The 13,056-nt window shown below is 39.6% G+C and overlaps 1 protein-coding gene across 2 annotated transcripts in view; it reads left to right on the forward strand.

Moving 5' to 3' along the window:
- CCDC88C (coiled-coil domain containing 88C) overlaps positions 1 to 13,056 on the forward strand; it is a 1,480,266-nt gene that overhangs the window by 805,591 nt on the left and 661,619 nt on the right. For both annotated transcript variants that reach the window (XM_044074710.1, XM_044074709.1), the window contains exon 6: positions 4,174 to 4,257. In XM_044074710.1, the coding sequence (XP_043930645.1) occupies positions 4,174 to 4,257 (84 nt within the window). The remainder of the gene's footprint in view (positions 1 to 4,173; positions 4,258 to 13,056) is intronic.

A 13,056-nucleotide genomic window follows, 5' to 3' on the forward strand; every position in this document is an offset into this window, starting at 1 on the left:
GTAATGTTATGCATTTGACAGTATTGAAAAAAGTCCCTACAAGTAGTTCTATATTGCTCTTAATTACATGAGTCATATATTCCAATTTCTGGTTTCTCTAGTATCTTATTAACCCTGAAAAGCTTTCTGTTCAGACAACAGTTATCCCATTCCACAAGGGGGGGGATCCACCTTGGATCCCGGGAACATACTGTCACATCAGTCTGACGAGCTTGATCTGCAAGGGCATGGAATGCATTTTCATGGAACTTATAAACAAAAACATTGCAACCTTCAAACACTGGATCCCACCCAGTTTGGGTTCATGAAGGGCCGATCCTGTCTCCTGAACCTGATTGACTTCTTCGAATCAGTCTCCAGAGCTGTGGACGAAGGTAAGGCAGTCCACACAGCCTATCTGGACTTTGTCAAGGCCTTCGACACCATCTCCCACTCTGGAATCATTGATAAACGTACTAAGTTGGGTATAAATCCCTACGTCACTTGATGGGTTGCCAACTGGCTTACTGACACAACCCAGACTGTAAAAGTAGCTGACTCCAAATCCAGATCCAGACAAGTGGAGTACCTCAGGGGCAGTCCTGGGACCGCTCTCGATTGTCATCTACTTCTCTGAAGTACAGGCCAACACTAAGGGACTCTGGCTAACAAAGTTCGCAGATGACTACAAACTGGAAGCCATTATTGAATCCCCAAATGATGTGGATATTCTACAAAAGGGCCTTACAGAAACAGATGCTAGGTGCCAGAGCCATGGGCTCAAGCTTGATGCCAAGAAATGTATAGTTATTCCCACTGGGAAAAAAACATGTACCCATGAATTACCACATAGGTGGCAGTACACTAAACACCAAAAGTGTGATGACTTAGGGACACAAGTGGACAGTGGTGTCACCTCTGATAACCACATCGCCACAACAGTCAGGAAATCCTTCTGTGTGGCACACCTCATCACTAATGGCTTTTCATCCAGAAAAAAGGAGGTCATTGTCCCACTGTACTCATCCCTCATTAGACCCATTAACAGAGTACAGTGCCTCATTTGGTATGTACCTCACAAGACCTCTGCAACAGCTGGAAAGGGCGCAGAAATACCTCACTAAAAAAATCACAGGCCTAAAGCAGATGCCCTATGCTAATCATCTAAAAAAAACTCCAGCTATACTATGTGGCATATTGTCTACTCCGAGGCAATCTATGCTAAACATACAAGGCCATATCAAACCCTGAGCTGTTGGACATGCTCCACTTAAAGAAATCCCAATCCCTGCCGCACGCTCCAGGGATCTAAACCTTGTCATCACAGTGAACAAATCATGCTGGAGAGATAGGTTCCTGACCAAGAGACTCCCCATAATCTGGAATAGACTGCCCATACATGTCAAGCAGAGTACTTCCTTGGCCCTCTTCAAAAGGAACATTGACGATTGGATGGGAGATAGGAAATTCACCCCGGGGATCACGTCAGTCGCCCTGCTAGACAGGGGTCCAAGGAAATAAATATTGTGGGAAGAAATATCCAGGGAATTGTTATGGCTAGGTGTGTGTAGGCCTTAGGGCCGATAGCCTAGTACCAACCTATGAACCTATTATTCCATGATAATTAAGCTTGATTTCATGCTTACTTACAGTGGTTATCAGCTAAACTCTTTACAAGGTTTCTCAAACAGTGATTTTTGTTTGTTTGTTTGTGTCTTTTCCCGGTTAGGGGTCGCCACAGTGGAACTCCGGTCCGCTAACGATTGGCAGTAGATTTTTACGTGCTGGCTTGCCGGGCCTAACACACAACCTTCAACGAAGGAACACCCATTCACGTGTTTCGCTACACAGAAGACGCTCTGAGAATCGAACGGGCAACGTCTAACTGTGAGGCGACAACGCTACCACAGCACCACCACCGCAGTTTCTCAAACAGTGATATATCAAGTAAATTAGACAATCAGCAAGATAAAAATAGTTTGCCAAGGAATTACTTTCTGTGAAACATCAGAACAGTTAAAGTTTAACACAGAATGGCTAAACAGTAATAATTATCAAAACTAGTGTAAGCAGGAGGTGAAAGGGGGAGGGGGGCTACAAATCAGTATAATAGCGTAACCAGAAAAAGCAGTACAAATGTGTATGGGGGCAAACTGACCATGTGTCCAAATGAGCAAAAGACTCTATGATCTAGCAAATCTTCCAGTGATGGGCAACTGAGAATCAGAAGCCACTTGAAGTAAACTAGTCTAGGGCTGAAAAAATGTGGTCTAAACAGACTTCCCTGCACAGAATGCAATGTACTGGTAGTCTAAACAATCTATTTCTGAAAAAAAGTTTAAAAGTCACCTGCAACACAATATTGGAGAGCTTGCAGCTGAAATCTAAATCTTTAACTGCTAGCCACAAGCCACAAATGCAGCTTAAATCGGGTCAATGAAACACTTCCCAAAATACCATTGTCCATTCCCTCTTCACTACACGAAACGTTCAACAGCCCCTCGCAGTCACATAAAATGCCAAAGCTTTACTCTGGTGGAACAGAAACACTGTACAATCTGTGATCATGAACAGGTGTAGCTATAGTCACTGCATAGCCATGTACCTTGTATGACCAGTGAACGGTACACCTTTGTCAACCGCCTGTAGAATCATCATCCAGTTAATTTGAAAGGGAGCCACTCAGGCATGTTACTGTGAGACAGCCAATAGGGTGCAACAAAATTCTGTATTTTGGCAACCATCTGTGAATAACTTAAGAGTCTTAATATCTCTTAACAAACTTGTTTTGCCACTTGAAGTTGAACGCTTCAAATAGGACTCAAACCCAGGACCTGGACATAAATATAAAAAAAATAAGTTGGTAGGTTACACTTTCTGTTCTCACTGGACTATTTGTTTATGAAGCCACATATTTGAGAGAAAGATAAAGGTTGGCCAGTTCTCACCTGTTTCTAACGCTTCCAGCAGGTAAACCAGTGCTCTTGAGGGCCTGGATTTGAGTCCTAGTTGAATGTATTTTTTTAATGTTTTGCTCCTACACTCCAATCGGAGCCTGTGCTTCCAGAACCTTCTGGTTGATATAGCAGTTTGAATTCTAGTTCATTGAGTCTGCGAATGCACTCTATTTTTTTCTCCATTTTTGTCTTATTACATAATATAGTTATGAGGTGATTAATCATAGTAGTACTTTGTTACAGTGGACGGCACCTGGTTTGAATTGGGCTAAGGGAAAGGGGTCTATGGAAATAGTTGCACCCCTTAACTCAGGAGTAAAGGGTAATACTGGAATCTGGGGAGGCATGGCTTCTATGAATGTGGGTGCTGAAACTTTATTCTGGGTGATGAACAGTAGCAAAATGACATTGCCTTTGGTTAGACCTACTTCAAAAGTCCCTCGCAAAAGTGTACAGGTGTAGAGAGTTCTCTATTATCAGCACAGGCGTGGTACGTGAAGTGGTCAGTTGGTATCCTTCACCACTGGTCCTAATAGCTTTGCTGTGTGTGGCTCAGATCTAGGAAAAGTCTCAACCCACCTCTTTCTGTTAGCTTATATGTCACAATCCTGTCCAGGTTAGCCGTTACAAGGACAAAAAAAAAAAAAAAAAAAACAGAAAGGAAATTAGCTTCATGGAGGGCATGCAGACCGCTACAAGGAATCGTAAACTGACCGGGTCTGTACTTCACTTATAAGTGACAATCCATACATCTGCACAAGTTGAGGTGCAGTCCTTAAGCATCACAGTGAGGCAGGTATTGATTAGTCTATGGTTATCTTTATCTCCTTAAGTAGCCATTTGAGTAATGTTGCTTGTTAAGCTCTTAACTTAGTAAGGAGTTTCGCATAGATGCGTCAGGGAAAGTTGCTGTGTTTATGGGGATGGGTGTAATATATCTGTACAATGCTGTGTATTGTTATGCCTAGTTAAATAAAGTATGCAGTAAAGTACTGTACTTCAGCGCTGTCATTTTAACTGTAAACATGATCAAACGAAAAAAATATTTAAACTTACACAGTTACTGCATATGCAGTAAAGAGTAGCTTGGAACAAATCTCAAACAATTTTCTTAGTAATGTGATAGGTCTTTTTGAAAAAAGCAACCACATAATTCAGCTTAATAGATGTACTAACAAATTACATTTTTCTGTCTCTTTTTTTTTTTTTATTTTTTTTTTTTTTTTATATATAAAAGTGCTCAAGGAAGGAAGAGTTTATTGAGCGGATTAAGCAGCTGGACATCGAGACACAGGCATCTATAGTGACACACATACAAAGGGTAAGCCTAAATGGTTATCTAGTTTGGCTACATTAATGTCAATTATAACTGTTAGCACTTTTCTTTTTTTTCACAGCAAAGTTTTAATCTACTTTGTATTTATTTAGTTCCTTTTATATAAGTTGTGGCTTATAAAAGTCATGTTTATTTGCAGAATATGCAGTAAGCTATACACCAAGGCATATTAACTGTATGCGTCCTGGGTAAGTGGTGTAATATATAACAGCACTAACCCCTGGAAGGGCAGTCAGTTCCAGAAGTCTCTGAGGTTAGAGGTGATGTAGTAATTCTGCAGGGTTATTTAAGTCAGGTAGGCAGAGCTCCCAGCTCCCCACTGGAAATTTAATGTTCACCCTTCTTAACTACATAACAACATGATGCAAATTTAAGGCTCCAGTATCTGAAGCATTATCCCGGGTGTGGTTGTGTTTAATGCAAGTTGTGATATTGTAATGTTCAAATCCCACAAATGGTGGGTGGTGTATGTAACACGATTGAAAGCAGATCTGCCAGGGGTAATTCCTGGAGGTGAAGTGGGCTTGTCTTTCAGCTCAGAAACATCATCACAAGTTAAGGAATGTTGGTAGGAAGTATGGCAGAATTATTTTGGGTTGGATAAACGTCATTATTCATTAGTAAAACTGGAAGTTATATTATTCAGGATAGTCAAGCTAAGTTTTCAGTTATATCATTGTGATGATTCTCGCCTTAAGTCGCACATTCCATTTCATGTTCCACTTTTCATCTGCAAATGTTGCATTGCTTCAGATGCTGTGTTTTGGAATCAGGGCCAGCCTTTGGTCAGCTGGTGCCCTAGGCAAAAGGTCTCCACAGTGCCCCCCAACACCAACCAGTGCCTCCATCCTGGTCTAGCTACACCATGAAGATTACTGGAAAAATGCCCATGCTACAGCAATGCCCTAGGCAGCCACCTTGGAATGTGGACACTGGCCATACTGCTGGGAGCTGTATTTGTAAACGTAGTAACATCCTTTTCACTACTAATCATATGTAGCTGTTTGACAGGTTTAAGAACATTAAGTGTAAAGCATCATCCCCATACATCTGAGATGCTTTCAAAATGACATGTACAAATGTTTTTTAGGTTAAGGTGAAGGGTTTGTACCCCTTACAAGTTGAGAACACAGCAGGAAAGCCTGTGTGTCTGTATTGGATTCATGCTTTTTCCTTTCTTACTATTTCTATTAACAGACTGAACTGTAATCATACCTCTCAACTGTCCAGACTTTTGCAGAATGTCCAGATATTTGCCTCATATTTTTAGTCTGTTCTGCATAAAATTTATTTTTTTTCTGGCAAATCACTGAGTATTGAAGTCCTTAAATAATGGCAGACATTTGAGTTTCAAACTTCATATTCTTTAGAAAATACATGCTAACACAAAATCTGTTATTCTAGCAGCTTTCTATGTCTATAAGCCCAGTGTTTAAAATCTGTTCGTATTTTGGGCCTTTTCTCCCAGAATTTGAACCTTTGTCCAGATTTCTTGCTCAGAGCTTGAAAGCTATGACTGGGATGTCCTGAGGTTATCCGTTCTAAAGTGTATTACTCAGCTTACCGATGTCAGTAGCCTTTTCCCCTAATTGTTAACTTTTTGAGCTCTTGTAAATAGTTTTAAGTGCAACACGTTTCAGTAAACTTTGACAAAGTCATGATGTGTGTGGTTATGTTGTAACAAGCCAAGAGATAAGAACATACCCCTCAACTCATCTGTTTTATCCTTGTAGATACAAACATTAAATTAATTTGACTCACTTTTCATGGGAACACGTGATAGCAAGAGCTTCTGACTGCAACTTGTACAGATTGCAGGTTACACAGAGTAAAATACACCTGATTTTAAAGCATCATCTAAAAGGGAGCACTTCCTTGACAATGCAGGTTGTAACCCATATCATGCATTCTCCTTATAGTCACTTTTATCTGCAGAGTTTTAAATCTAAATTTCTGCAGGTTTCTGCACCATATTTTATTTGTCAAGCATGACTCCAAATTTTTTGGGTCCTCTGTGATGTCTTCTTTGCTGGCCATGCCACACTCCTATGTAACCTGTGTATCCAGGCCATTTTCATTTAGGGGTCCTGTCGTCTGGCAGTCCGTCCCTTGTCAGAGTTCTTAATTCATTAACAATTCCTTCATTTTCTAATCAGGAGAATGTATTGCTTCACATTGAGACAGCCTGCAAGTGCCTGGGTGTCCATGCTTGAGCTCAGCAGCTACTGCTTTGCTTCTATCTTATTACAGGTCCGCACTGCGGACAATGTATTTTTTTTCTTATCGAATGTAGTCGTATTAATGCAGAGCTAGTAGAAAATGTATGTTCAGATGCAGAGAACATAGAGCTGAATTTGTCCATTAGAAGATTTGCTAACTTCACCCCCTCTTCTCTCCAGTATTCTAAGAAAGAAATATCCATAACTACACCATCCCCTCCAATCTTTTAAGAACAAGTTCTTAAGGTACTATCTAAGGCCAAGAGCACTACATCTATGACACCAGGTAGCATACCAGGCTGCCTACTAGTTAGCCTGAAAAATGGCTTGGAAGACCCTTCCAGAGGCTATTCAGTGTTAGCCTCAAAACAGGCTATGTGCCAAATAAATGGAGAACAGCAGCAGTTATTTCTTTGCACAAAGGCCAGGGCTTCAACAGATCCGGGTAATTATAGACCGATAAGTGTAACCAGTCTCATCTGTAAGGCTATGGAAAGGATCATTATGGAACTAGTAACTAGGTGTATAGGTAACCTACAGAAACTTGACCCAACCCAGTCTGGATTTGTCAAGGCAGGTTCTGCTTACTTAATCTGGTTGACAACTTCAAAAAAATCACTCGGGCAATGGATGAGGTCAAATCAGTGTGCATACAGTGTATCTGGATCTCACCCAGGCACTACAGACAAACTGTCCCTATGTATCTCGTTGCATAGTAAATTGTTTCATAAATAGAACCCAAAAAGGAAGGATAGGTATCGCTGCCTCTTCCAAAAAAATGTAATTAGTGAAGTACCCCAGGGGTACAGTCCTTGGGCCACTCCTGTTTAACATTTACTTCTTGGAGGTCAAAGCTAATATTAAAGGTTTGAAAGTGACCAAGTCTGCAGATGGCTGAAAACTTGGTGCTATCTTAAACTCCCCAGAAGACACAAAGATGCTACAAGAAGGCCTGTCCCAAACAAGTAGTAGGTGTCAAAACCATGTACTAAAACTAAATGTCAAAATATATGTAACTGTATCCTCTGGCAAGCATGACTTTCCTTGTAACCATCACATAGGTAATACCCTCCTAAAATTGATCCTGTAGTTAGAGATCCAGAAACCTATGTTGTTAATGAACTGTCCTTTGATCACCACATATCCACTATTGTGAAGAGGTCCTTTTTCATTGCTCAGCTTGTATCTAAAGGTATAGTGCCGAGATCCTGAGACATAATTGTTCTGCTGTACTTGGCAACTAGGCCAGTCACTGAGTATAATGCCTCTTTAGGTATCTCTCTGTCCAAACGTTTATAACAACTGTAACAACCACAATGCTTTCTCGCTGAAAAAAAAAAATTAAGAGCCTGAATCATGCAAACTGTGCAGACTGCATCAGAGCCTTGTCCGTCTCCTCTTGGTTACACAGGCTATCGAGATGTGACCTCGGACTTGCTAACAGAGTCTAAACAGAACATACTTTGTCAGACCTATTTCACATTTGCAAGTCCAGTGGTATCATAAACACCTATTCAAAGGTTGTCCATTCTTTTTACAAAAATTAACAGAGCATGCTGGAAAAATAGATAAGAATCTGAGAATATTGCTTCCATAGCATCATCCTCTTCTGCACACAAAAGTACTTCTGTTACTCTATTCAAATGTAATTTGAATGGTTAACTGCATATTTAACCCCAGTTTAACATCATTGACCCTCGTGGATAGGAGAAACATGTTGGGGAGACTGATATGCATCTCAAAGGATCCCCACACTTTGGAATAAGCTCCCCAAACATGTGAAGCAGAGTTCATCCCTGACTCTCTTCAAACAAAACCTTGATCATTGGATGAGAAATTGCAAATTCACTCCTGGTCTGGCCCCCATGATTCTGATGGACAGAGGTTTTCAGTAAGTAAATTAATCCCCAACTAACATACCCCCCACCACGTAACCTGTGGCTGTCTCCTTACTAGCATGCCCCCACCATGTAAGCATCCAAAGTACTCGGACAAAACTGGGTTGGGTTGCACGGCTAGGCTTATAAAGACCCTGGCAGTCATTAGCCTGGTATAAACCTATGAAACACGAATTGCTCCAAATGTACCTGTTCAGCTCATCTTTGGAAATTCTTGCTGCAAAGTGTAATGGTTAGTAATCAGTACGGGAGTGCAAGGTTAGGCTTCTTAAGAGCCTCACAGATCAATGGCCTGGTAATTACCCATGAACCTGTTAGGTACCTATACAAGTCTGTGTGCATTTTGGTTGAAGCCTAATACTGTTAATTTATGTTTTCATAACTTATTCTGAGACTGATGTGATTGTAAAAAGGGCTTACACAGGTCCAGTTCACTTGTATATAAAGGAAAATGAAATACATGGATTACTATCAGATGGACTCCATTAAGTTACTGTAGGAGATTAAAGAAGAGATTTTTGTATGGTAGCGCAACCTCTACCTCCATGTCAGGGACTTTGTCCCTTAATGATTCTTACTTAGTATAACAGACCTCCTGCTTTCATAGTCTTCAGGTAATTTATGAAAGGTGTCAGTTCATGTAGCTCATTTCATTTAGTCATAATTCATTGAAAAGCATCTCAATTGTACAATAACATCTCCTTTAGATAGCCTGCGTTTTGATGAACACTCAATGTCCTTCAAGCAGCAGTCAGGAGTCGAGCATTGCTAAGATTCTCAAGTACCATCACCCACGAAACATGTACATACCTGATGTTCATCGTGCATACAGCTGCAGTAATGACAGATGGGTTTTCAGCCGTCAGGCGGTCCCTCGGTCGGCCGAATTCCAAAGTCTTGGTCCGGCGTCGGTTGTTGTCGCGTACTCTTCTGACGTCAGGAAGGCCAGAGTATATAAGACACAGCCGACGCCATGTTCTCCAGTCTTTTTTGCCGCGCGGTGCCCGAAGCAGAAGCAGTTCGCAAGTGCCGGTCGGCCAGCTCCTGAATTACGAAAATATTTGGAACCGAAGTCTTCATTAAAGCTAAGTACCCCGTTGGGGAATCTTTTCTTGCCTCAGACCGATGTCAGAAAAAGTTAATAATTGTATTTCTTGTGGGAAGCAAATACCGCATAAGGTTCAGGGAGAATAAAAAACACTGCCAGTTCATCTAACAAAGCACCATGTACATATCTGTTCACACACTACCCACACAGGTTCAGGAAGACGGTTCACTTAAGTCAATATGCACAGTTTGTAGGACCACAACAGAGAGCTGGCTGAGCCAGGTACGCTTCTCGCGGAGACCATAAGATGCCTAACCAATATACACCTTTAGGGAGACAAATGTAAAAGTTCTTGCCACACTTGTGAAGCACTTAATACTACTTGACTCCCAAATCAAGCAGAGCCTTACCTGATAACCTTGGTGTAAATTTGTGTCTTCCCATCCAGTCATCAACACTAGGTTTTAAAGTTAACCAAAGTTGTAGTTTTTTGACCTGCAGTGGCAACTTATTCCTTAAGTTGGGAATATGCTGTGTTATGAGCCTAACCCTCCTCTACTCTTGTTTATGGTTTGGTTTATGTTTATGTGTGGATATTTGTATAGCCACTGGTTTGCCAAAGAAGAGGTCAAATGGGATTGGGTCATTCATGGCATGAAAAGCTAGATAAAGGTCACCTCAGAGAAACCGGTAGGCTACTGAATGAGAGTCATGCTAATCTTTTGGGATACTTGAAGGATTTAAGACTTTTAATTTTCTTGGTTAGCATTTTTGTAGGGCCTTTCCAGCTGAGTGATATGCTTGGATTTGCACTTACCAAAGGGAATATTGTATTTAGTGATGGATCTGGTAAGTGAAGAATACTGGGCTAGGATGACTTCTTTAGGTCGTAAAGATATTCACTTGTTAACTATCTGGGCCAGATAGAAGAAATTCCTGTCTTTGGTGGAATGAGAGGGAGCTGTTCACACAAGTATCCATGTCTCTTATGACCTTGTCTGTCTGAAGAGGGGTACCATGTAAAACATGTGAGGTGGGAGTAGCTTTTTTGCCAGTCTCTGCTGTGCTGCACTTTTTTTTAATTTAACGTTAGGAAGTTTTCAGTATGCAAAGTATGTGCACATCCTAACCCATGATGGGGTTGTTTAGTATCACTGGATGAGCACATAACAGTACCCAGCTTGTAGTCCTCAGCACAATTTGTCGATCTCACTTCAGGATAGTGGCTTGGATCTCTGCCAAATAAATACCAAATAAGAGAGGGCCCTTACTGGATTTCTGTGGCACACCACTTGTTACAAGCTTACTTTCAGAAAGTAAATAGTATAGTGAGATACCAACCACAAGGAATACAGATAGAAAAATTCTTTATAAGTCACTGGTAGCCGATCAGAAGACTCTGACAACTTACGAAAAATCCAAAGATTTTATTAGAACACACAGAATGAGCGCTTTCGCGTGGTGCATCCACGCTTCATCAGATATCAATTAAAAAACAACTGTTGCACTTATATACATCCGCTAAAACGCGGGAAAATTTTCTAGATCAATTAAAACAGAAAAATCCTATATTTTAGGATTGGCGCTAAATAATTATGTTTATACATCATGGATATTATAAATAAAATAGATAGATGAATTCTTTGTAAATATATATTTATATAAAAATCTAATGATTTTTAAAATTAACTATATATCAATGACAATTATGTCAATAAACGAATATTATATCTAGGTGATCCCTTTTACACAGCATAAGAGCATATACAAGATCTTTCAAGAGTATCAAACATGGGTAAAACACATGAATAAAATAACAAATGCTCGCTGTGGTGTGTACTACTTAATGACAATAAAATAAGAAATAAGATTAGTAGTTGACTGATCCCTTGACATCAGCTTATTATAGCATAAAAAACCTGATACAAAAGATGGTCATTCATAAGCAGCAATGATCTATGTGCATTTGTAACGGAATGCTTATAGCATAGGATGTATGCTATTACTCAAAGCCTGGAACGCTAACGAACCAAAAATGAATATTTGACTTATTACGAGACCATTAGGTGTATATGGACTCATTTATGCATGTATCTATAAAACAAAGCATGACAGTGTATATGCATGCTTGCAAAATATCGAGCATAAGTAGGTCACATGGCTAGCTGGTACTCGCTATACAATGCGCTTCATAATGACAATAACAGAAGAGATAATGTTGGCAACCAATTAATTTGTTACTGTCAGCTTGCTTCAACATAAAAACATTGTACAAAACCTTATATAGGAAGTCATCTTTCACAAACTTCAAGAATCTATATAGATGTATGACAAAATATGTATGCATAAGGTATTGTGTTGTTACATGAAACCTAAAACACTAACCGGCCAAGCTATATGCGAGCTAAACATAGCATATTAGATGTATTTGAATTGATCTATACATATGTCTATAAAGAATGTAAATCAAAAAAATAGCAATATATATGTAAAGATGGTAAAAAATAGAATGAAAATAATTATGTATCATTCTGCAGAATGAGTATGATGCGTAAATAAGTCTCTCAGTGCCTAGATAATAACACTGGCTTAATAGATAGAAAATTGTTTATTCCTGGTGCTATGTGCGCTCCTAATCTCAAAATCCAATTTAATTCCGTAAGGGCCAGGTCATTCTCTGCATCACCATCCCTACCATTTGGTGATACTACCTGCAAAACTCTGAAACAAAAAGAGTGAGTAGAAAACTCTATGATATGTTTCGCCAAGGCATTGGTTTCTATAGCCTTGCGTATATCATACAGATGGTTATATATACGTTCTTGGAGCTTTCTTTTGGTTAATCCTACATAAAATGCCTGGCATTTTGTGCATGTGGCAAGATAAATCAAATTACGAGTATTGCAGTTGGCATAGAAATATGGTCTAAAAGTATAGTCCATATATGGATGTTTAAAGGGTTGTTCTTTAGTTATATATTTACATCTATTACAACTGTAGCATGGGAACGTACTTTGATGCTTAAAGTGGAAATTATTCATTACCTTAACTTCCTTATCCAATGTGATACAATGATCGCCACATAATATCCTTTTAAGATTTTTGCTGTTCTTGTAGAGGAACGTAGGATATCTGCCTACAATATCCCTAGTTTGAATATCAGTAGTTAGTATATGCCAATTGTCATAGACAATTTGTTGTACATTTTTTACATCACTAGTATATGTGATGATATACCTAACGTGATTTCTGGCTAAATTTTCTTTCTTGTGGTAATTAGAGTAATATTTTGTATATCTTACATCTGTGTTTATTGACTCTATTGGTGTGATCCCCCCTAGTGTCTCATATTTGATTTTTTTGACCATCATGGGATCATATCCCCTGTTTGTAAATAGTCTTTCTAGGGTAGAAGCTTCTTCAGTTAAATCTTCAACTCTACTGCATAATTTAAGTATCCTCACAAACTGGCTTTTCACTATGCCTTGAAAAACGTGCCTGGGATGCATGCTATCAAAAGTCAATATCGCATTTTTCCATGTCGATTTCCTATATAATGTGGAAATAATGTTACCTGCTGGTGTAAAACTGAGTGTGACATCAAGAAAATTTATATGTG

Source organism: Protopterus annectens, chromosome 6.part0 (genome assembly GCF_019279795.1).
Source record: "Protopterus annectens isolate FY-2018-M chromosome 6.part0, PAN1.0, whole genome shotgun sequence".
Lineage (NCBI taxonomy): Eukaryota > Metazoa > Chordata > Ceratodontiformes > Protopteridae > Protopterus > Protopterus annectens.